Here is a 26,050-nt window from a genome sequence, read left to right as displayed (position 1 = left end):
TAAGCATTTAGAGTTGCTGACATGTCTACGTACTTGAAGGAAATAATTTGGAGAACAGTTCAAATATGAGGTAAAGAACAATTATTATAACTATATTTCATTATCACTAATACCTAAACTTGAACTCAGCTTCACTATCATTATAGCTAAACTTTTCAGGTCTGTTGGTTAGGAAACATATATGTTACTCTATAAATATATATATAAATATATTTAAATTTATAAATAAATATACACACACGTATGTGTATGTGTGTATGTATGTATATGTATTATATATGTTATATATTATGGTATATATACTACATTACATATACATATATAATATTATATGTATGTTATATAACTGATTATCCTTATTAGCAGTGGTTATGTTCTATAAAGTCACTGAGAGTGCTAAATTAGTGATATTGAATCATTACTCCTGGGGAAATACAGGGTTAGGTTCTTACAAGCTTCTAGTCACAACGTTTTCATCAGCCAACCAATACATAACCTTGCTTTATGAATTGAATGTCTCTATTTAAAGACACCTTATTTATTATACATTGTTGATTCACTAACATTGAACTCAGAGCCAACAGCACTGTAACTCATGCCTGAGTGAAGCTTGTCTAACACATTTATTTTCACCGTAAGACACATCACGGTCTTCTTAGGAACACTAGTGCTTAGTGCTTAGGTACACTAGACAACACTTCAGCACTATACTTGGGGGCCATTTCAAACAGTGATATTGCCCCCCCAAAAAAAGCACAAAAATGTGAAAAACATGGCACCAAATAGTCTGCAAAAAGGGCACTTGTTTACAGTGTGAGAATTGAAACAAGAAGGTAAAGCATGGCTTTATTTGACCTCAGTTAGGAATGCATGCTAGGTAACTCCAGTTTTTCACCACTCTGCACATGTGCATGTCTATAAGTGACCACAAAAAGCACCCTGAGTATTGATTTGGGAGTTGCAAATAAATTTTAGTAAATAGGTGAATTCACAATTATGGAATCTGTAAGTAAGAGGATTGCCTATATATAGTAAAGGATTTGTTAAAAGGATTTGACCTGGGATTTGACCAGAGCTGGAGAAGCATGCTCTGTAAGGATGTCGACTTGGCCTCCCATACTGGAGCTTGGAACTATCGAGCAGACATTTGTTAGGCGGAGACAGATGAATGAATTAGACCCCATGAACGTGAACTGGAGCCCGGAGGATGGACTTAAACTCATGTCAGTTCTTTTTGCTTCTGTCCTTGGTGGTGTGGCTGTCCTATAGAAGCCAGTGCCCTTTGTCACGGAGCTAAGCACACACACACTTGGCCCAGGAGTCAGAGATGCCAAAGGGGAATTCAGGGGAAGGTGAACAGGTGGAATCCTGGCCACTGGCTCAGGCCACCAGGTGAGCTAGCAGATAAGCAACAACGTGCATGAGCTAAAAACAGCTCCTGCTTTAGCCCTCCCAATGTCCCACAGAAATTTCTTTTATGTATCATTCTAATCAGAAACACATAGTTTGAAAAAGAATTCTGGAAAATATCATTCAACCAACCAAACTGACACATTACAGAGCCTCTACGGTTCACCCCTTGTCAACTTGGCAGCTATATACATCTCCTTAAACCACACTCAGTCTACAAATAAGGATATTAATGAAGTCGGGCTTCTACCTCATGTGATACAACTATCCCATGTACAAATGAAAACACAGTAACCCTTACCTCAGAAAAGGATACAAAGTGGGCGCCTGGGTGACTCAGTCGGTTAAGCATCTGCCTTCAGCTTAGGTCATGATCCCAGGGGCTTGGGGTCAAGCCTCCTTCTCCCTCTGCCTCTGCCTCCCTCTCTCTCTCTGTCTCTCATGAATAAATAAAGAAAATCTGTTAAAAAAAAAAACGGGGGGTGATACAAAGCCCCTTTATTGTTCTTGGCTGATGTCCATTCTTCTCACCTTTTGTATCCTATAATTTAAATACTGAGAGGTAAAACTAATTACTGTTGATACATATTACATGAGATGATAAGGAAATAAGAGAGTAGAGGAAAACAAAAATAATTTAATATGTACATTCACGTCAAAATAAGTAAGAAATACCCATAGGTATTACATTGCTCGTTTTTGTAACCATGTAGTTGTAGCTGGTATTTATAACTACCTTCATTCTGTATCCCCTTTGTTCTTAACAAGCACCTCAACTGGTCATAGTTCTTGCCTGGTGGGCTGACCCATACCTTCATTCCTGAAGCAGCTGGGCCATTAGCTATCCTTCCTGAGTTAGATGGTTGTAGTTTTCTATTGACATTAGTCACAGGAAATACTAACAGGTGTCCTCGATGATTTCCTGCATTGCACACACATTCCTCTTTATCTCCATTGTGTAGTAGCAACTCAGTTATCCCTTAGTTATCAGGATCAATCACCCCAGCCAATATAGTAAGACTCTTCCATTCCTTGTTAATTCAGTGGCATAAGGAGCCCAGAGTGGCAAGATGACAGTCTCAGCTTTGAGTTCAATGGAATCATTGTTGTGTCACTTAATAAAAGCATTCCTCCCTATGGAACTAAGACCTTTAGATCAACAGAGCCTAAAATCATAGGAATGGGAGGCAACAGTTTTGCTACTAGGTGACTGAGGGTAGTAAGAAGAGAAACCAGTCCCATTTCCATCCCTTCATTCCCAGACCTGGGAGAAATATCACATGTATTAAATGCTGATTTAGGGTACATACCACACCCTGGAGTACATTGTCTCAGCCCCACAGGGTGCTGTCACCTGAGCAGGCACCATAACTGAGTCTTCAGAAAGTTACTTCACCACTTTATGAAGCCTGCTGCTTAAGGATAATGGGGAACATTATAAGACCAATGCATGTTGGCAGACCTCAGGCTCTTTCTCATCCTCTCACTTGCTCTCTCTGATGGAAGCCAGCTCTATGTGAGGTGCTCTGTGCAGAGGCCCACGTGGCAAGGAACTGGTGTCTCTGGCCAAGAGTCAGTGAGTACCTGAGGCCCATCCACAGCCCCATGCATGACCTTGGAAGAAGATTCTCTCCCACATCAGCCTTGAGATAACTGCAACCCCAGCTAACACCTTGATGATGGTGAGACCCTAAGCCAGTCGCTCAGTTAAGCCACACTGAGATTCCTAATCTAGAGGACCTACGAGTGCTAAATGTGTATTGTTTTAAGCTGCCCGGCTGGGGTTATTTATTCCACAGCAGTACATAATTAATACAGCAGGTTTAAATGTCAACCCTGGTGGTCACTGAAGCCTAAGTAGAAACAACCTTAACTTTTTTGAGGCTAAAGTCTTGTAAGGCTCATCTTTGCCCTCATACCTGAGGATTTGAGCAGCTTTCTAAAAAGGCACTAAAAAGTTCATCAAAGACAATTCATTCCTAGCCTAGTTCCCTGACTGCCGCCTCATTAGGCTTTGCTGTACATTGTATCAGAGACAAGATATTAAGTTTCTTCTTTATTACATTTGGTCACTATATCATTTGATCACTAAGTCTTCTCCCTCTGCAGCTCTTCACTGACCAATTTTTCTTAGGACAGAATTTGCTACTCCCTGCAACCTTCTATTCCCTGTGGGCTTTTATTCCAACAAATTTGTCTTTAATCGGAAGGAGATTTCACATACACTCCCCAGCATATATCCATTTATTTCTTGTATATGGATTGATCACTTATATTATGTCCCAGGTACTATTCTGGAAGTTGGGAGCATAGCAGGAAATAGTAGCTTATCATGACTATCTTTAAAAAAAAAAAAAAAAAAAGAACTGTTACCTGGACCTCTGCTAGTGGTAGGTTCCTCCCTTTGAATCTGGCATCATTAGGTTACATCAAATAGAAAAAGAGTTGGGGGCAGCACGCCCAGCATTTTCTATACCTACTTATAAAAACTCAGTAGTTTTTCAATCAAAATCAGTGATCTCTTGCAAAGAGTTCTTAAAAAATGTTGAATAAGGGGTACGGCATGATCAAAGTGGGATTTTGAAGATTAATTTAATAAATGGACAAAAGAGAGGAGCAAGAAGCTGGAGGCAGGGGCACCTGGGTGGTTCAGTCATTAAACGTCTGCCTTCGGCTCAGGGCATGATCCCGGGGTCCTGGGATCGAGTCCCGCATAGGGCTCCGTGCTCTGCTGGGAGCCTGCTTCTTCCTCTCCCACTCCCCCTGCCTGTGTTCCCTCTCTCACTGGCCGTCTCTCTCTCTCTCTCTCTGTCAAATAAATAAATAAAATCTTTAAAAAAAGAAGAAGAAGCTGGAGGCAGCCGACTCATCAGGCTGTGATGATGAAGCAAGTATATGGGGTGGATGGCATGAACTGGCCTGGTGGTGTGAATGGAGAGGAAAGGGGAGTGAAGAGAAATAGGACTCAGGAAGAATCTTCACTCCCTGACGGGCAGTAGGTTGGACGTGGAGGCTAAGGCAAAGGGAGAAAACAACAAGCTGGAGTGAAAAGTAACTGGGATTATGAAAACATTACCAGAAATATAGGGGAGTTGGAGAGGAAAATCAGTTCAGGGCAAGAAAGGAGGAAACTGTTCTATAACCTACCCAGTTGAGGTGATGGCAGTGGATGTGATGGCAGGAGGTTCGAATGGAAATAACCAAAGCATGGGCAAGTGCCTTTGAAACTCCTGTAATTCTCTGAGCACAAGTTAGTAATGGATATCCAGACTCTATGTTCAATTTAGTGAAACCTTTTTTTTCCAGCTTTCTAATTTATAAAGGTTTTCTTAAGTCGTAATATGCTTTTATTGTTTGACTAAAGTCTCATGGCTGTAGCAGTGAATTGCCTATAAACACACATACTCATTTAATACTATGTTTTTCCTTCATTACTAAATATGTTTCTCTTTATTAGAAAAAAAAGATCTGCTTCTCGTAATAGCTTCATTTTATTAATGTTATTTATCTATGAATACATATATTTTAATAACAGGTACAATAAAATTTTTAAATTATATTTAAAGTGTCACTGATAATTATTATCAGGGCAGTCATGTCGTTTTCATTTTTCTTTTAAAAGCAGATGTAATACTTGACAGCTCCACACTTAGGAGTTGGCAATGTTGTACCCTATACTAAAAAGAAAGTCTGACTTTTTAGTTATCTTAACATATAGGGAATGGTGGGTATTCGAGGGACCTTGAATCCATGTCCTGTGACTGTTTGCCCCGCTTCATTCTGTTGGTGGTGTTCCCGACCAGTAAAATCAGCCCATTAAAAACGTTGTTATTCAAAGAATTATATGATAGGTTAGTAGGACCTATGTTTATTGTATAGCCCACATTCTGTGTTGTTTGTGTGTTGCTTATAAAATGGCAAAAGCAAATATCTGCCGTACTTATCTCGTAGAAATGTTATGAGAACAATTTTTGTAGTGTCTGGAGGGCCATTTGAGTTCATCAGAAAGAAGGCACTGTAAAAACCTCATGTGGTACTGTATATGCTATATATTCTATTCTATATTCTAATCATTTCAGAATTTAAGGCTATCATTTATTTTAAAACTATTATTTTAATCGTATGGGAATGAAAAAGCATTTGCAGACATACTCCCCTTCCGTTTCCCTGTCTCTATTTTTAAGCAACAAATAACTTAGTTTTTCGTATTTTCCTGTGTTCTCTGCGACACTGATAAGGGTCATAAAATATTACATGGAAACCAGACACAGAAAGAGAGAAAATACAGTGAAGAAAGCAAAAGGAAAACTAATAGTAGGACGAAAAATGTAAAGTAGGACATAGAAGTATAGATGCAATAAGGCTAAAAGAGACATGGGGTAGCGGTAAGGGTGAGATTGGAAATGATCTTGTGTGGCGTGCTGCTCCCCAAAAATAGCTAATATAATTTTTGGCTGTTTATGAGGAGGCCTTCCCCCAGCGTGAAAGGAAAGCAAAACATAAATGTTTGAAAACAGAGAAGGTTACAGAGCACTGCTGTCTTCTGACTTCTTAAAAGTCTGGACGCAGCTTGCTTTGGCTGTCACGCGACTGACAGGCTGCTCTTTGCCAGATTTTTCTAACTGGGGCTAGGTTTGGGTAAGTGCTACTGCTAAGGCTCGTGTCCCTTCAGCCCCCTCTGAATGTGCTCCTTACATGCCCCTCTGGGTGTGTGTGTCCAGTCTGTATGAATTCGTTCAGTAAGTATTTACCATGGACTACACATTGTGCCAGGTGTCAGGGAAGTAGCAATGAATTACAACAGATAAAGGTCCTTTGTGGAGGTTAGGAGGGGAGACAAATAATAAGCAAGGTAAATAAGGAAAGTTTACGATTGTGGGAATCGGTAGGAGAAATAGAGAGCAGAAAGAGAGGACCTGAAATATGTGGAGGGGAGGATTTGCATTTTTAGAGGAGTGGCCATGGAGGGCCTCACTGAGAAGATGGCATTTCTGGGACATTCTTTCTAGTCATAATCTCCTATCACCTCCCACTGATAAAGACAGTACTTGCCCATCTGACTTTAGAGATCTTTTCTCAACTCCAGGCTACCTACTGAGCTCTGAAAGCTGTACCCTTATTCGTTCCCAGCAGTCTCTTCTTCTGGGTCCTTGAAAACCTCACCTTATGGTCAGATCCATTTTACAAGTCCTCTAAGATTTATGGTAACCATAAAGCATAGATAGGTACAAGCAAGTTATTAAAGTATTCCACTCTTCCTTGAGCTACCCATATAGAAAAATACAGCATATATATGGTGTCCTGGGGTTCACAGGCAAGGTTGCTTATATCCAGAGGTGAAGGGACAGAACCACTCCTGGCTGACCTGAAGGGTGAAGGATGAAGAGATCAGTATTTTGACATACCTGTGACCACTTCGCAACAGGCGCACAGGATGGAAGGCTCTGCCTCCTCATAGCTTCATTTTGCCACCTACCATAAAGCAACTATCTGAACCTAGATTCACTAAATCGATGTAGTCTAGAGGTGTGGGACCTGTCACTTTATTTCCTGCCAGAACTTGTATCTATCTCACTATTCCTTGTCCTTGCCATAGCTTGAGACAGGCTTTTCTCTAATATTTCACTTTACCTAGAATGCTTGATGTAAATCTGGGCACCTCAAAATTGGAAAGATAACAGCATAAATGTTAAAAAGAAGAAGAAGAAAAAGGAAAACAGAGAGCTGTAGTACATGTCTTAGGGGTGAAGAATTAAACTTGAAAACTTACAATATTTAGATGACCTTGTCTTGGTTTGGATATAGAAGGGAGTTGTTGTTAACATGTACATCTCAAGCCCCACCTCCCCACCAGAACAGAAAGTGGAAAATTAATAATTTCTAGGTGAATTTGAGTTGTAGACAACCTGCTAACATAACCCTAATTTTACTTTGCTTAGCCAGTGCAGATTAACTATTTACAGTGACTGAACTTACTGAATATTTGCTAAATATTTACTTTGATTTATTGCTGAAAATATATCTTGAGGAAATGACACTAAGGAGTTGTATCTCTTCTTTGTTAGTGAATAATCACTTGCTTCTAAAGATAGCAATGAGAAATCAACAGTAATTGCTTCTAGATGTGTTGTCATTCAGAATGTGTAGACAAGCTGAGTTTTCTAATATGTTTTTAGACACAGCTCAAATTAATTAGGTAATTGAAAATCTATACTTTGCCTTTGTAAACAGATCTTAAATTCAAGGCATATTAGCATATATGATACTGTACCACTTTTTCACTGCGTGGACTGCTCAAGCACTACAGCATTCCTCTTTCCACTCAAAGGTTATATATTCTAATCCTTTAAGTGATGCTTTCATGAACTAAATAGCACTTTTCAGGCAGTTTTTGTTCATTCCTGTAGAATTGGCCTTGTAGCTGTTATTCATCAGTTAGCTCCCTATTCATCGTTCTATGCTACCTTATAATTATTAGTTAATGTAAGAGATGAGTATTCTAAAAGTTGACCACCAGAAATTCTTGTGTTTTCAGTGAATCATTCATTATAATTAGCTAGAATCAGGAACTCTGGGGAAATAACTGATTAAAGAATCATTTAAAATAATTTATTTAACTATATATTTATATAGATCACCAATATTTGCCCTGATTATATATACTTAATCAAATCCAATATTTTCCTCTGATTTTGATTCTTGCAGTTTTCCAGTAATCACAGTGAATATAACTAGTTTCACTTCAGAAATCTCACTTTTAAAAAAAAATTAAAAATAGCCACCATGTTTTTTACAGCTTTCTGAACCAATTTGTGAAAAATCCTTCGAAGAATTTGGCAGTAAAGGTGACAACTCTCCTTTCACTGAGCTAACTCTTCCCTTTAAAGATAAAAAAATATATAATTATTTTTGGAATACTTTGGGGTAAATAACCAAATAATATGAATTTGTATTTTTACTTGAAAATTATATGTTATGAGTTAATTTGCAAAAGTTACTACTTTCACTGTCTCTATAGCAGTGTCTCATGGCTCTTAATGCTATGTCCCTAAGTGTTGGAAAAGTAATTCGGGGACCAGTGGTCCCTAAGACAGAAATGTTCATCCTTTTTTACTATATATTAAGTATTGATCTCCCTTCCCACAGCTGTCTGTGCTTCACTTGTCCTCTATTTCTCCTTCCCTCTGTCAGTTCGGTCTGGGTCACTGCTCTTGATGGTTCTCTCTGTGTCTGTATATTGACCTCTGACTCTCCGTCTCTCATTTGGTTTAGTCTCTATGTATCTTACAGTTTTTGTCTCCTGTGTATCTCTTGCTTCAGTCTCCCCCACCTGGAGATTCACCTGGCAACCTGTGGTATCACATCTCCCCCAGCCCACAGTCTCTGCCTGCCCTGCCTGACCTGAGTGGTTTGCCTGGGTCCACTGCCCTTCACTCCTCTTTCACTGTGTGATATGTGCTTCCCTCAAGCCACATGGTCTCTGCTCCTTACCATGCATTCCCTGTCTGCTTCCATCTGCACCTTCCCTGCCTTCTCTGTCTGTCTTGTCAGAGACGGACATCAAGTCACCAATAACAAATCTGTCTCCTGACAAAATTACCCTGAAAACATTACTCTTCAAAAAACTCTTTTGCTTTCTAAAAGTGATTCAGAACCTCTAAAATAAATATTCTTTGGGTACCACAGTGAAAATGCAAAGTGAACATTAGGTACCATAAACAGGCCAAATATTTCCTGTTTATAAAATCCCAAGTTATAAATAAATATGTATATATTTAAATATATAAAATCCCAAGTTCTCAATTGGTTATCATTGCTTGAAAAGCAAGGATAATATTTATTAAAGTTTTTGTTTCATCATATTTTTAAAAAGATAGTCCTTTTTAGTTCTACTTAATGATATAGTTCTAAATAATGATAAATTTTGAGAGATAATTTGATCAATGAGTTTCATTTTTATGTATTAGAATTGATTTAACTGATACATGATGTCTAAATATTCCTTGAGAATTGGTATGGTATTTCTGTCCACATTGTTTGTTAATATCCCCTTCAGTCATATGTATCTCACCCCAAGTATTCAATATGTTATACCACTAAATAAATCTTACACCAGCTAGTTTACAGATGTTTTGAATAATCTCATGGCACAATCCTTGACAGAATTTAGGTGTATTACACAATTTCTTAATTTCTAAAATACTACAGAAGTTACTTTTTGAAAATTTGGGCAAAGAAACAGAAACATGATTTTAAGCTTTGGGTAGCAGTGATCTCTATAAATGAGACTTTTGTAAGAGACCCTAAATTTAAAATTTCTAATAACCGCCTAAAATCAGTATTGGCTTAGAGATTTTTTTATTTTTAGGGAATGTTTCAGGTATTTTTAAAAAGCAATATGAATTATTTCAGATTTTCACTTTTATTTCCTTTTGATAAATTGCCTTCAAAGAAATTTAGAGTCTTCTTTCCATTTTAATTTTGTGGAAAAGTAGCCATACCTTTCCTGCTTAGTTTCCAGAGGATAAGTGATTAAACTTTTAAAAAGGAATTATTGATTTAAGGCCACACATACAAGTGATTAAATATAACCAATATTTGGGAAACATTAGTGGGAAATAGTGGGAAGGCTACTTGTGGAACTAGATGATATGTGGTTTGAATTTTATAGTGAAAGTATAGTCTTCCATAACCTTTGTAGTGTAGACTTTTGCAGTGCTGTTATTATGAGAGAACAGTCTCTGAGAGTTACTTGGTTTTGCTTTTCTTCAGAAACAATATCAAGCATGTAAAATCAGCATAGGTGGTAAAGCTTACATTTCAGAAAACCCAAATTTAGTTATTTTTACCAATCACTTAATTATTTTAATTAATTTGTTACCCCTAAATTAGAGCCTAACTTCATGTCTTTCCACAAATTTGGGTTATTCTTGGTTCTTTTGAGGCAAGAAACTAACTGTAAATATTTGTTCCTTAATTCCACAAAGATTTATTGAGGACTTAATATGTACTGGGCACTACTCTACACTCTAACAGTATAAAGATTGCTAGATGTGACTCTTGCCCCTCAAGGAGCTCGTGGTCTCCTAGCAAAAAGTCTTCTGTTTGTTGCAAAGATTCTCTTTGTTCATAAACAGAGGATGATCATTGAAATAGGTAGGGTGGGGAGGAAAGTTAAGGACATATGGTGAACTCCTTCAGGACCCGAGAGTAACTCTTAGTTCACTGACATCCTCCTTTATTGACTGGTACCCCACTGCTATCTAAGAGTCAGTGAGTCTTCTGAAAGTATCCACCTTCCTTCCATGCTAGTATGAGACCCTGACTTCACTTCAGATAACGTTTCAAATGAATATGTTGTCATTTCAAACTCTTTAATGGTAGTAAGTCACCATTTGTGAGGAGAAGCTTTGGATTTAGCATGGCTGGGGGTAGTTTATATTCTCCCAAATATGTAGGAGAATTAATTCTGTAATATCATCAGATGAAGATCTACAATCACCCTGCCTATAAAATGGGGATAATACTAGTACCATCTCACTGGGTTATGGTCAGAATTAAGTGAAATAATCCATATAGGACTGTTAAAATTGTACCTGGCACATAGTTAGGACTCAATAAATACAGGCAGTCTTCACTTTGTATGGTCCCAAATACCCGAATTTCGGTTACCATAGTTTAGTTAAATAACACCAAATCCCCCCTAAAACAAGGTTCAAATTTCAGTTATCACAGTGTATTAACTGTGAATAATTGCATTAAACACAAATCTCTGTGTAAATAACAGATGGACATCATGATCAGCAGCCAATCACATCACTTCTTTCAAAATCTTTCACAGACCGATAACTGCATATCTGTTAGCCAGTTCATGCACAGACAGCACTATCTTCCATTTTATAAAAATGGATAATCAAAAGAGAGACTTGGCCAACAAAGATGAAAGTGCACCAGAGAGATGGAATGCTGAAAGTAAAATTGTAAAGTGCTTGTGACGAAAAAGATGAAGATGTCCCAGAGGAAGTGACGCTAGCAAAAAACACTTTGCATGAAATGAACTCTCAGAGATATTTCACGACATTGCAAGTGCGAAGGATAAAATGTTGGAAGCTGATCCAAACTTAGGAGCATGAAAATTAGCCAAGGCAGAGAAAAGTTTTCCTTGAACTGTATCATAAGTTATATGAAGAGAAGGCAAGCACTATTCAAACTACTTTAGTAGGTTTTTTACAAAGAAATCAAGCATTTTAATTCTCCATGTTTCTAATGTTTTAAACTACAGTGTACTAAATATAATCGGTTTTTACCATTTTTTCATTCCCCTACTCATTTTTTGCAGGCAGTAGGAGGATTTTTAATGTTTTGACCAAAAAAATTTTAAAGGTCATCAAACAACCATAGTTTTTCCCATTGATTATCATGATCAGTTTGCATGGTTTCGACTTGTAAGGTCATTTTTATAATCATTTTATACTGTGCAAAGCAAGGGCTTCCTATAGCTATTGTTATTAGAAATTACTTTATCCAGCAAATCACGTACTGTGGGTTTAGATAAATTGCTCATTCCTTTTCAATATTTGAGAATTAAAAACTTTCATTTCTTTCCTGCTTCTGTCTTTGTATTTTCTAGACTAAGTCCTGATTCTAGTCATGTCTTATCACAGGGTTAACTCTTACAGCCTCCCAGTGTATCTTGTACAGAAATACAGTATTTATCCTCAATTTGCCTGTTCTTCAATATTCAACCTCATTTCTTCATTCTTATAAACCTACTATAATTCCATGCTGACCCTTTCCCTTTCATTCTTCCTGCTAATGTCCTGTTCTTCCACGCTTTCCCTGAAAGACTATTGGTTCTTTAATACATTGTCTTCCTTTCAAAATGACACCTGCCCTAGAACATATCCTTATGAGAAACTTCTTTAAATTCATTGGTTTCTTCCTTATGTTTCATCTACATTTCTGTCAATCATAAAAAAACAAATGTCTTTCTTGAATTTAAATTATTACAAGAAATTCAATGTAAGCAAAATGTAAAATTCTAGCTGGAAGTTAACCAAGTTAACACTTGGAAATGATGCCATGATTGGCAACAAAATAAAAATTAAAAATAAATGCTGTGCATTTTCACTATATACCTTATTATACTTCTGGAACCATGTGAATGTGTAGTTGAACATTCAAAAAGATAGTTAAATTTTCATTAAATACGTAGTGATCATTAAAATCTTGCTTTCAGTTCTCCATTCATAGCGGCTTTGACATAATTGCTTCCTAGAGTTCTGAGCTCTCAGAAGGTGAAACCGTCATCTGCCTGATATTATCTGCACACATATTGGATGGAGAACAGGCTCCTGAGCTGCAGTGAACTCTAGACAAATAAATGTGGATTTGGGCCTAAGTCTTTTGCTCGGAAGAGAGGCAGATAGCCTGGTTGGTCGTCTTTAAGACCTTTGGAATCATTGTGAGATGACTTTGAAGAGGATTCGCTTTAATAACCTAACTTATTACCTCACTGTGTAAAACCAAGGACTTTGTCAGGTTTAAAATGCTAAAAGGAGGGTGCCTGGGTGGCTCAGTTGGTTAAGCATCTGCCTTTGGCTCAGGTCATGATCCCAGGGTCCTGGGATCAAGCCCCACATCAGGCTTCCCTGCTCAGCGGGGAGCCTGCTTCTCCCTCTCCCACTCCCCCTGCTTGTGCTCTCTCACTTTCTCTCTCTCTCAAATAAATAAAATAAAATATTTTAAATAAATTAATTAATTAAAATAAAATGCTAAAAGGGGGGACGCCTAGGTGGCTCAGTCTGCTAAGCATCCAACTCTTGATTTCAGCTCAGGTCAGGATCTCGGGGTCCTGGGATCAAGCCCTGCATCAGACTCCTTGTTCAGCGGGAGTCTGCTTAAGATTCTTTCCCTCTCCCTCTCCCTCTGCCTCTCCCCTTGTGCTCTCTCTCTCTCTCAAATAAATAAATCTTTAAAAAATTAAATAATAAAATGCTAAAAGGAGTTTTTAATTTATATATTGGAATAAAGTTACTGTATTGGAGCTTAAAATCTTTTTATTTTTAAGATTTTATTTATTTGACAGAGATAGAGACAGCCAGCGAGAGAGGGAACACAAGCAGGGGGAGTGGGAGAGGAAGAAGCAGGCTCCTAGCGGAGGAGTCTGATGTGGGGCTCGATCCCATAACGCCGGGATCACGCCCTGAGCCGAAGGCAGACGCTTAACCGCTGTGCCACCCAGGCGCCCCTGGAGCTTAAAATCTTAAGTCCGGTACTACCTTTGCAATTTTCCGTGGTTATTATTGCGTTTCATGTTACTGAATATAAGTGTTCATTTTTCCAAAAAAGGTATAAGTGTCTCTATTTGGCTTATTTTAGCTCATAGTTTCTTAAGGAGATTCCAGGGAAATTCACAGAGGCCTCAGATTTGTGATGGTATTGGCACCAAGATCAATTAATTTGGAATCTCTTTAACAAAGTAATAATTCTCACAGCACCTGAAAGAGTTATATCTCCTGTAAACAGAAATTCTATTCTATTTCTCATTTACTTCTCTGAGGCCATGTCACCTCCTGAATTACTGGTTTCATTGGTCATAAGCTGTCACTTCTGTTAGGTGTATTTTACTGTGCAGTATAATGGGAAATTTTTCATTAAACAAGTTGTGTATCTCCTGCTCCAAAGTGTAAGCAGGGTACAAATTTGAATGTAGAAGACAGTGACTAGAATAATCAGTGCAAGAATATCCTTAAAGCGTTTCTTGTGTAACAAGGGCAGACTCAGCTCAAAAGTTTCTTTAAATCCTGCTTGACATAACAAGAACCTTTACACTTTATCTATCTGGGACTATCTGTGAACAAACCTGACTCATCACCAGAGTGCCTTTCAACTCAGCCCTGTTCAGCTCAATTGCTCTTCCTGCCTTATAGAGACATTTAAAATTCTTTGAGGCTTCTGGTGAAGGCTGTAGAGTTTTTATATTTAATACTATTATATAGCCCAGGAAGTTCATAGTTCATGAATACCACAGCTCCACAAAATATAATGGAAGGATTTTTCCCTAAATACATACAATCTCTTTGTAGTCCGGCTGTGTGGTTGTTGGTATATTCCTGTCCTGAGCTTTTATTTCTGAGCAGTAGCTATATCACAGCAGAGTCTTTTTTTTTTTAATAACAAAAAGAAGTAACAACAAAAAAACGTCCTTCATAATCTTAATCTGAAAAGAAATTCTATGTTGGCAGCCCTACTACGTTCTAGTTTTTCTCTACGTATTTTAGAAGAGTAAAGCCGTCTCACATTACTCTTATTCACCAATAGCTGTCCTTTCGCCCTGTTCTTGTCCTCAGTTCTCTCCTATGCAGAACAGTGCTATTAGCTATTTTGTAAATTTATTTCCTAGAGCAGTAAGTGATTTTTTGTAGTGACCACATTGATCTGGTTGCCCTTTTCCATTTTATCACAACTTCAGTGTTCTTCATCTATGTCCTTTACCTTCAGGTACCCTTTTTCTTAATTGTTTGACTTATCTTTGATGTCTCACTTTGTCTTACACAGTTTTCTACTTAAAACAAGGATTAACAGTTTAATCATTTTAGTGCATTTTGAGGTAGTTTTCTGTGAACTAAATTGTTGTAAAGTGTGCTGCTGATTTTCTCCTTGGAACATGGAAGGCATCTTTTCTTACTATGCTCAGCTGCCACAGTTTTCCTGGGTGCTTGACTTGACTTCCTACACCCAGAGAGAAACCTCTCAGTGCCTGGTGCGTGGATCTTGTCCCCTGCCTTTGCCTCTCGTCTTGCTCCTTGATTAATGTGGCTCTTGGGGACCTACACCTGCCCTTCAGGTGACAGTGCCTTTACACCCTGATGCCTGGTCAGTGCTAAGTTATTAGGACCCCTGTGGAGTGGGGAAAAACATGAAATTAGCACCATCTAGTCTACCTTGCCCTCTCCACCGGACTTGTACATCATTCTTAGATCTTCTGCTCTGCTCTGTTGACTTAATTCCGTGCAAAGAGCTTGTTTTGTTTTGTTTTTGGAGCCTCTGCTAAAGAAATGAACTTCCCATATATTCTTTTTTTATGATAATTTTTTATTATGTTATGTTAGTCACCATACAGTATATCCTTAGTTTTTGATGTAGTGTTCCATGATTCATTAATTGTGTATAACACCCAGTGCACCATGCAGTATGCACCCTCCTTAATACCCATCACCGGCCTATCCCAATCCCCCACCCCTCTCCCCTCTGAAGCCCTCAGTTTGTTTCTCAGAGTCCATAGTCTCTCATGGTTCATTCCCCCTTCTGTTTACCCCTCCTTCCTTCTTCCCTTCCTTCTCCTACCAATCTTCCTGCTATTATGTTCCATAAATGAGTGAAACCATATGATAATTGTCTTTCTCTGCTTGATTTATTTCACTTAGCATAATCTCCTCCAGTCCCATCCATGTTGCTGCAAATGTTGGGTAATCGTTCTTTCTGATGGCTGAGTAATATTCCATTGTATATATGGACCACATCTTCTTAATCCAGTCATCTGTTGAAGGGCATCTCGGCTCCTTCCACAATTTAGCTATTATGGACAATGCTGCTATGAACATTGGGGTGCATATGGCCCTTCTCTTCACTACGTCTGTATCTTTGGGGTAAATACCCAGTAGTGCAATTGCTGGATCATAGGGTAGCTCTATTTTTAACTTTTTAAGGGACCTCCACACTGTTTTCCAAAGTGGCTGTACCGGCTTGCATTCCCACCAACAGTGTAAGAGGGTCTCCACATCCTCTCCAATATTTGTTATTTCTTGCCTTGTCAATTTTTGCCATTCTAACTGGCATAAGGTGGTATCTCAGTGTGGTTTTGATTTGAATTTCCCTGATGGCTAATGATTTTGAACATTTTTTCATGTGTCTGTTAGCCATTTGTATGTCTTCACTGGAAAAGTGTCTGTTCATATCTTCTGCCCATTTTTTTATTTGATTATTTGTTTCTCGTGTATTGAGTTTGAGAAGTTCTTTGTAGATCTTGGATACCAGTCTTTTATCTGTAGTGTCATTTGCAAATATCTTCTCCCATTCTGTGGGCTGCCTTTTAGTTTTTTTGACTGTTTCCTTGGCTGTGCAGAAGCTTTTTATTTTGATGAAGTCCCACAAGTTCATTTTTTCCTTTGTTTCTCTTGCCTTTGGAGATGTGTCATGAAAAAAGTTGCTGTGGCCGATGTCAAAGGGGTTGCAGCCTATGTTGTCCTCCAGGATTTTGATGGATTCCTGTCTCACATCGAGGTCTTTCATCCATTTGGAGTTTATCTTTGTGTATGGTGTGAGAGAGTGGTCAAGTTTCATTCTTTTGCATATAGCTGTCCAATTTTCCCAGCACCATTTACTGAAGAGACTGTCTTTTTCCCACTGGATGTTTTTTCTGCTTTGTCAAAGATTAGTTGCCCAAAGAGTCGAGGGTCCATTTCTGGGTTCTCTATTCTGTTCCATTGGTCTGTGTGTCTGTTTTTGTGCCAGTACCATGCCGTCTTTGTGATCACAGCTTTGTAGTATAGCTTGAAATCAGGCAATGTGATGCCCCCAACTTTCTCATATATTCTTGAACAAAACCCTCTCCTCTATCTGGAACATGAGCAGCTTTGGGAGAGAGGCATTTGGAGAGATGAGGAAGCAAGGATCACCTTCCTAGCCAATAAAATAACTGGTCAACAGGATGATGTGAGTCAGAGCCTGATCTCCTTCACATCCAGGTGTTTTTATGCACATACGGTACTGAGAATACTGTGTATAGCTCATGCGTTAGCACGTTGTTTGGACCATCAGTACAAAATAAACGGTGTCTGCAATGTCCATAGGAGCTTTCATCTCTTCTGGGTGGGGGAGCGAAGACTACATGAAGCTCCAGCTAACCACTTAGGACAACCAATTTCTCTAAGTGGAAACGCAGTAAGTTCAGGGCTGAGTGATCCCTAGTGTATGGGCAAAAGTTTCCAAAGAGATGAAACTTGAAGCAGAACCTACAAGAATGTTTATTATTAACTTCACCTCCACTATTTCCTGCTTCTTACCATTAATGGATCCTGGCAGCTGGTTTTGCTGTCTTAGAATAGAGAATACTTATGGAGAGCCTAATAATACGAACCCTGATGCTTTGTGCGTTTCTGCTTGAAAGTTAACTTCTCTGAATTCCAAAGATCCTAATAATAGAAAACTGTTAACTTCTCTTTGAGCAAATATAGCTGTCCTGTTCTCCTGACAGTTTTTCTTCTTCCCCAGTTAGATTATAAATACATGGAAGCCTGGGACCATGTGTTTCTTATCCTTACTTTGTAATTCCCTATGGATAAGACTGGCCTGCTTCGTACATTGTAATCTAATCACTTACTAAGAGGTCTCTGTATTTGCTGAAGGTGATGGATTAGCCTTTCAAGCGCCCCAGCCCCAGCAGTGCTGGTTGTCTTGGGCATTCCCATCACCGGCCTTCTTCTGATCTCTATTTCTCTTCCAACCAACTATGCTCCTGCTTTTTTTCGCTGATCACCCCATTTCCATAGCATATTAAATATACTTTTAAGGAGATGTCAAGACTTCCCTTAAGAATATGGGCTTTTATTTGTGACAGCACTTATGCATTAACAGGAGATAGGCATGTTGGCAGATGATATCTGACCGAGTACAGAGAAAGCCTTAATCAAGAGCACCCAAGTTAATTTTAAAACCCACCTTTTTAATTTAGTAAATGTGTTTAGCTACTGTTTTAACTCGGTAAATGTAATCTTTCCTCAAATTCAGTTGAATTCACTTTTTTCCAATTCACTAAAAATATTTTTATTCAGCTATTGTTTTTAGACAACTGATGAACGTTTCTCTGTGGTTCTCTTTTGCAAATGTACTGGTTTCAATATGTGGACCTTAATTTATTTAATCGCTCTCTTTTATTCTTTGTGATCCGCCTTTCTATCTGTTTGGCAGACACTGCTTGCTTTGTAGTTTTGAAAAAAAAAAAATAGCATGTTAGTATACCTGGAAAGAACAGATACCAGCAAAATTATTCTTAGGTGAAATTTTGTAACTCATAAACTGTTTTTCATAGACTATCATCTTGAAACCTACTTCAAAGCAAACATGGAAGTCTTTTCACCATTAATGCTACACAGATTCATTTATTTAATATTAAACAAATACTGATTAACTTCCTGCTCTGTGCCAGATATAGTTCCAGGTGGTGAGGATTTAGCATTGAACCAGACAGACAAGAACCTTGCTCTTTGCCACCACACGTCCTAGCCAGGGCCGCAGCAGAGATGCAGACAACAGTAACATATGTAGCCTGTCCAGGTGGCAGCTGACTTCCCAATTCTTTTTCCCTTTACCAGTACTTTAAAGCCACATCTATAACCTTGTTACCTATAGTGTTGTGTTGTATCTAGTCTCACAGAACTACTACCTCCATCTAGTAAGAGCTGTTTAAGGGCCTTGTTCTAGTATGGGAGAGAAAGAATGGAGAGGCTTCTGGCAGAGTCAAGTTTCTTGTTAAGCTGAAACTAAACGTGCTGTACTTTCAGAATTGTAAAGGTGAGAATTCATTCACTCATTCAGCAAACATTTGTTGAACCATATATCAGTCAGGGTTCTATTATGTTTCAGGCTTTATAGCATCTACATGTCCTTAAGTACCTCACACTCTAGATGGAGGGAGAGAGACATAAAATAAATAATTACTGATAAATGTTACAATAAAAACATATATCAAGTACAAGGGGAGCACCACAAAAGCAGAGGGGTAGGTTTCACCATAAAGTCGCTTCTAAACTGCATCTTACAGGTGGCTGGAAATAGAGCATGCTTCTTTTTATTCAGGGAATGTTTACTGAACACCTTCTGTGAGCCAAGCACAGTTGTAGGCACCATAGACACAGCAGTGACCTGGACAAAGTCCTGCTCTCTTTGCAGCAGAGAAACATACAATAAGCATATAGACAAATAATTATATATTAGGTGGTGATACCTAATAATAACCACAAAACAAAGCTTAATAAAGGGAACAGAGAATGACAAGGGATACTGTTTTAGATCAGATAGAGAAGGCCTCTCTAATGAGATGACATTTGATTAGAATCCTGAATGAATGAGAGAATGAGACCAAAAAGCAAAGGGAAGCCATTTTAGACAGAGGGACCAGCATGACTAAAGGCATAATAATCATGAAAAGCATGGCCTCTTCAGTGCAAAGTGAGATATTCTCACCGAGCATGGAGTATGACAGGGTAGAGGGATTCGGGGAGAGTGTGGTAGATGAGGCTGGGAAAGAAGGAAGGAACGGAAGAAGGGAGGAGGGAGAAAGAAATGGGAAAGGTCAAGAACAGTCTCTAGGTCTAAACTTGGGTGACTGAATGGGTGGTAATGCCATTAACCAGCTCAGGGAGCCCTGGAGGAGAGGCAGGTTTAGGAACGCAAATAATGAATTTGATTTGGGGCAGTGGGAAATACAGAACCGGATATTAGAAGTCAGGGCTAAAATACAGATTTGGCTGTTACCAGCATTTCCTGGAAATTTAAAAAGAAGGAGCAAGAAGAGTAGTCAGCATTGTCAGATACTACAGAGAAGTTTAATAGGATGAGAATTTTTAAAAAGCCGTCAGATTTGACATTTGGAAGGTTGGCAATGACTTCAAGAAGACCAATTTCAGTAGATGTGGGTAGGGCAAAGCCACATCATGGTTTAGTTGGAAAATGAAGGGGTAAGAGGCTGGGATTGTCTAGCCGAGATCACTGTCTTCCCCACTTCCGAAAGCCCTCCCTGGAAGCTTTGAACCCAAGGTCAGATCTTCTCCCACTCCCTCCTTAACTTTGTCCACGTAAGGCCTAGGACTGGATGCTTGAGCTGTGGATATGATGGAGGGACAAATATTCTCAGATCCTTGGGTCTCTGATGGGAGAGGGACCAGGGATAGGGGAGCCTAATATTGGCGAATCACGTATTGAAGGAAGCATCTTCGATGGGGAGCAGCAGGTCAGGCCCATTCTGAGACCTGTCTCTAGAGGGGGAAGAAAGATGAAACAAATAGGTCTCTGCCGTATGTGGAGACTACACCAGGAAGCTGAGGTGGGATGCAGAGCAAACAACTGGAAGGGTTGGGAGTGGCGGAGGAGACGGGACATAATTAGTCAAGAAAGCCCTAGTGAGAGAGTACAATCTGGCAAAGCAAGGGGGTTGGGGGTTGAAGCTGATAGTGAACTGATGGGCACTAGAAGAAATTTAGGCAGGGATGCTTAGGTTTCTTAAGGCAGAGGAACTGAAGATGCGCAAAGGAGAGGCTGTTGGCAGTGTCGTGACCACAATGATAGCAGTGAGGGGACAGTTAATGAACTGAGGGGTAGTCCCAGCAATACCTGGCATAATAGATGTTTAATAAATATTTGTGAAGCTAGAAGGGGCTGTTCCTCCACAGATAAGGTGGAGGAAAGGGATGAGATACCAGAGTTCTGAAGTGCTGTTAGTAAATGCCTAGGTTCCTTTCTGGGAGAGGATGGAGGTGGTGCCTAAGAGATCCCAGAACCCTTAGAAGTCTAAACCCGAAAGAGACTTGTACCACGGAAGGACGTGGAAGCACAGACCAGGGTAGGAAACACACTTCTTTAATTCTGGAGCCGCAAAGGATTACCCGGAAGTCTACCAGACTTCCCCACCACTGCGCACTCCGGGCCTGTTTCTCTCAACTGCACCTCCATCTCTGCCCACTGGGGGGCGGGGCTCGAGGGCAAGGCTGGTGGCTGCTCTGAAGCCTCGAGAACCATCAGTTCCTACCAGACTCCCTGCTTGGGTGTGGTCTTACCCCATGGCGGGACACAGGCCCTCAAACTTCTTCCCACTGCCAGACAGTGGTAGGGGCGGGCCCAGAGGGACAGTGCCAGTGCGGGTTGACGCTCCGGTCTGGTTGAGTGTCCAGGCGGCTCCCAGCATGCTGATGGTCCGGCCAGGGATCGGTCTGGGGGCCAGCCCAGGCCCTGAAGGGTGGGAGGTGCCCCTGGGTCCACCACCATACAAATTCTACTGCGGGACGGCACCCTGCAGGCCCAGGGTCGGAGCTGGCGAGGCTGGGCCCCGGTTCCTGAGCCCCTCGGAGGGCACCTTCCAGAGGCCCTACATTGCCCTGCAGTGCACCCCAACTTTGGTGCTGCCAGAGGACGTCTCGGCTGTAGAGAAAGAGGTGGAGCAGCTGGCCAAGGAGCTGAGGCAAAAGAGGATGGCCCTGGGATACTCGCAGGCCGACGTGGGGTTCGCCATGGGGGCTCTTTTTGGAAAGGTGATTGGCCAGGCAACCATCTGCCGCTTTGAGTCCCAGAAGCTCAGCCTCGCCAACATGTGGAAGTTGCGACCGCTGCTGAAAATGTGGCTGGAGGAAGTAGACAGCAAGAACTTTCTGGGCTTATGCAAAATGGAGATGATCCTGCAGCAGGCTCGGAAGCAGAGACGGGCAAGCAGGGAGAGTCGCATCCGAAACAATCTGGAGCAACTCTTCTTAAAGTGCCCGAAGCCCACACCCCAGCAAATCAGCTGCATCGCTGGGCAGCTCCGGCTGCAGAAAGAACTGGTCCGAGTTTGGTTCTATAACCGGAACAAGATGGGTGGTCAGCCAACCATTGATTTCTCCCCAGGGGAGGATGTGGGGGCAGCCGGGCCTCCTTTCCCAGGGGGACCAGTATGCTTTCCCCTGGCATCGGGGCTCCATTTTGGTTCCCCGCACTATGAAGAGCCATACTTTATACCCATGTACTCCCCTACTCCTTTCCCTGTGGCAGGGACCCTCCTCTCTGCCCCGGCCTCTGCTCCGGGCCACCCCAGGCTTTCAAAATGAGGGACCCCGCCGTTCTGGGGAGGGTTGAACTGGGGAAATGGGTCCCTGAGGTTCTTTTCAGGGCTGTTAATATTAAGAGCTCCATTCACTGTCTAAAGAAGTTAATACCTAAGGGATGAGTTGGGAGTTGTTTATGAAATTTGGGGGAGGGAAGTTGAAGTTTAATAACTCCATTGTTTTTATCTGGCATTGATTTTAAGGTACATTGCAATACATATATGGTTTCGGATATTTTGTTTCTCTCTCTTTTTTTAATTAATTGGAAATTAATTGTTATTCCTTGTGGTTATCAGTAAACATAGGGATTTTTTTTCTTATAAACACGATAGTGAGTGAAAAACTCAAGTCACAGAAGATTATTTCAGTATACCATTTTTTATCAAAAACCAGCAGAACTTTATGTAAATATAAACACGGGTTCCAAGATAATAGTAACCTCTGGGAGAAGGTTTGAAGTTGGGATAGGTCAGGAGTACACAAAACCTACCCAGAACCCTTGCTAAAACACAGTTTTCTTATTCTCCTCCCTTTCTTGAAAGATGCTTTTTTTTTTTTTTTTTCTAATTCACCTTCTCATTTAGAGTGCTCAGTTTCAGATGGAGGTCTCAGTCCAGCTCTCCACCTTATGGAACCCCACTAGTTTATCTGCCGACCCACCACAGTCATTGTATTTGGAATCCCTTTATTACTGGGGTTGGCATACTGGACAGGGCTAGCTCAGTGCCAGATCCAGCTTACTTCTCTGGTTTTCAGCTCTGTTTGGTTTATTACCTACTGATTTGCCTTACTTTCTTTTGAACTCAGATGTGCTTCTTAGAGAATATCTGCAATGGTTGAGACAACATTCCCTTGTGGCTTGTGTGGCTTTTGTGGTGGTTCATCCTGTATCATTTTTCCAATCTCTTCTATGAAATTAGTCTTTTCTAGTTTTCTACTTCTACAGTGGTCATCATATATGAAACAGAAATCATTAGTTTTTCTGTGTTTGTACTTCTGCTGCTGTAAACCTGCACGTAATATTTATTGCTTTATAATTCCATCACTAAATATTATATCTGAGTTTACATCTTCTGTTTAATTACTATTCATGTCAGTTTTTTCTTTCTCTACTTTTTTTTCCTTATTCAGTTTTTACAAAGAATTTATCTACATGTATTTAAAAAGAACAAGTCTTTTTAAAAATTTTTATCTTATTTACTGCAGTTTTTATTTTCTAATTGATTAACTTTTAGCTTTTATTTTTATTAGTTGCTTTTTTTCTAACTTTCTGTGGTTTCTTCCAATGTGTATTTTTCCTTCTTGTCAGTGTTCGACGATAAAACACTGACAGTACACATAGGTTCACTAAAATGGAGATAAACTTCGCTTACTTAGCTTTAGATTCAATAGGTGACTAATCACTCACTCTTGCACTATCCCACTAAAAGTCACATAGCACCAGTCCCATTTCTCCCTTTTCCCGTCGAGCCCTTCTGGATAGCCTTGAAAGGGAGATGTTTCTGCAGAGGGCCAGGTAGTATTTAATGGCAGGATGAATCATTGTCGTTGTGTCGACATTCAGCTCCTAAAAGCTGTGAGGAGGCTCTGACCCAGGCTGCTCCTCGAATTCTGCAGCCCCTGCATATTGGAAGAAATGGTAATGGGTTCTCCGTCTCAGGGAACAGCTCCCAGGGTCTGCCTCAGCACCTGCACAGCGGCATCATTCACACAGCTGCCGCCCCTCTGCTTAGGCAAGCACCACTATGTGTCACTGATCAGCCCTCACATAATTTAAAATGAGATTTTGCCATCACTGCTCCTCTTGACTACGAAGAGAGAACAGGCTGGACCTTGGAGCAACTTTGACATTTAAAGAATTTCATATTTTTCAAAGATTTAAGATTATGAGTAGAAACCTTAATAATAAAATCCTTCAAAACTGAGAGGGAGCTGCCCTTCGAGTTGGGAGAAGACCAACAGTGTGGTGTCAGTGCTGAACAGGGTCAAATATACAGAGATAAAGTAACATAAAATCAAGTAAGATATGCCAACATCACTAACAAAGGTATCCGTGGTACCATTAGTGAGATCAATCTCAGAGGAGTAGTTGGTAGAGGCGGATGTCAAACAACAGTCCAGAGTCTTCCTACTTGTCAGATTTCCACCTAACTTCAATTAAAAACACAAATTCAGACCACTCAATATCTTCACCATCCTTCTGGACTATTCTTTATCAAATGTTTCCTTTATCTCGTGTTTTCTTTAGACAAGGCAAGTATTTTTTTTTAATTTTTTTTATTACATTATGTTAGTCACCATACAGTACATCCCTGGTTTCTGATGCAAGGTTCGATGATTCATTAGTTGCATACAACACCCAGTGCACCATGCAATACGTGCCCCCCCTCACCACCCATCACCAGTCCATCCCATTCCCCCACCCCCCTCCCCTCTGAAGCCCTCAGTTTGTTTCTCAGAGTCCATAGTCTCCCATGCTTCACTCCCCCTTCTGATTACCCCCCTTTCTTTATCCCTTTCTTCCCCTACCGATCTTCCTAGTTCTTATGTTCCATAGATGAGAGAAATCATATGATAATTGTCTTTCTCTGCTTGACTTATTTCACTTAGCATTATCTCCTCCAGTGCCGTCCATGTTGCAGCAAATGTTGAGAACTCGTTCTTTCTGATAGCTGAGTAATATTCCATTGTATATATGGACCACAGCTTCTTAATCCAGTCATCTGTTGAAGGGCATCTCAGTTCCTTCCACAATTTAGCTATTGTGGATAATGCTGCTATGAACATTGGGGTGCATATGGCCCTTCTCTTCACTACGTCTGTATCTTTGGGGTAAATACCCAGTATTGCAATGGCTGGGTCATAGGGTAGCTCAATTTTTAACTTTTTGAGGGACCTCCACACTGTTTTCCAGAGTGGCTGCACCAACCTGCATTCCCACCAACAATGTAGGAGGGATCCCTTTTCTCCACATCCTCTCCAGCAATTGCTGTTTCCTGCCTTGTCAATTTTTGCCATTCTAACTGGCATAAGGTGGTATCTTAGTGTGGTTTTGATTTGAATTTCCCTGATGGCTAATGATTTTGGATATTTTTTCATGTGTCTGTTAGCCATTTGTATGTCTTCACTGGAAAAGTGTCTGTTCATATCTTCTGCCCATTTTTTGATTTGTTTATTTGTTTCTCGTGTATTGAGTTTGAGAAGTTCTTTGTAGATCTTGGATACCAGTCTTTTATCTGTAGCATCATTTGCAAATATATTCTCCCATTCCATGGGTGCCTCTTAGTTTTTTTGACTGTTTCCTTGGCTGTGCAGAAGATTTTTATTTTGCTGAAGTCCCACATGTTCATTTTATCTTTTGTTTCTCTTGCCTTTGGAGATGTGTCATGAAAAAGGTTGCTTTGGCCGATGTTGAAGAGGTTGTTGCCTATGTTGTCCTCCAGGATTTTGAAGGATTCCTGTCTCACATCGAGGTCTTTCATCCATTTGGAGTTTATCTTTGTGTATGGTGTGAGATAGTGGTCAAGTTTCATTCTTTTGCATATAGCTGTCTAATTTTCCCAGCACCATTTATTGAAGAGACTGTCTTTTTCCCACTGGATGTTTTTTCCTGCTTTATCAAAGATTAGTTGCCCAAAGAGCCGAGGGTCCATTTCTGGGTTCTCTATTCTGTTCCATTGGTCTGTGTGTCTGTTTTTGTGCCAGTACCATGCTGTCTTTGTGATCACAGCTTTGTAGTACAGCTCAAAATCCGGCATTGTGATGCCCCCAGCTTTGTTTTTCCT

The 26,050-nt window shown here is 40.1% G+C and overlaps 2 protein-coding genes across 13 annotated transcripts in view; both read left to right on the top strand.

Moving 5' to 3' along the window:
• FAM172A (family with sequence similarity 172 member A) overlaps nucleotides 1-26,050 on the top strand; it is a 428,036-nt gene that overhangs the window by 292,297 nt on the left and 109,689 nt on the right. The gene's annotated exons all lie outside the window — the stretch shown is intronic.
• POU5F2 (POU domain class 5, transcription factor 2) overlaps nucleotides 285-26,050 on the top strand; it is a 44,580-nt gene continuing 18,814 nt past the window's right edge. Inside the window, exon 1 of the mRNA XM_057307517.1 lies at nucleotides 285-26,050. This exon is cut by the window's right edge and continues 18,814 nt beyond it. Coding sequence (XP_057163500.1) covers nucleotides 21,249-22,268 — 1,020 coding nt within the window. The 5' untranslated portion in view covers nucleotides 285-21,248 and the 3' untranslated portion in view covers nucleotides 22,269-26,050.

Source organism: Ursus arctos, unplaced genomic scaffold (assembly GCF_023065955.2).
Source record: "Ursus arctos isolate Adak ecotype North America unplaced genomic scaffold, UrsArc2.0 scaffold_5, whole genome shotgun sequence".
Classification (NCBI taxonomy): Eukaryota; Metazoa; Chordata; class Mammalia; order Carnivora; family Ursidae; genus Ursus; species Ursus arctos.
The sequence above is the reverse complement of the archived record's forward strand: the minus strand, read 5'-3'. Positions and strand labels throughout refer to the sequence as shown.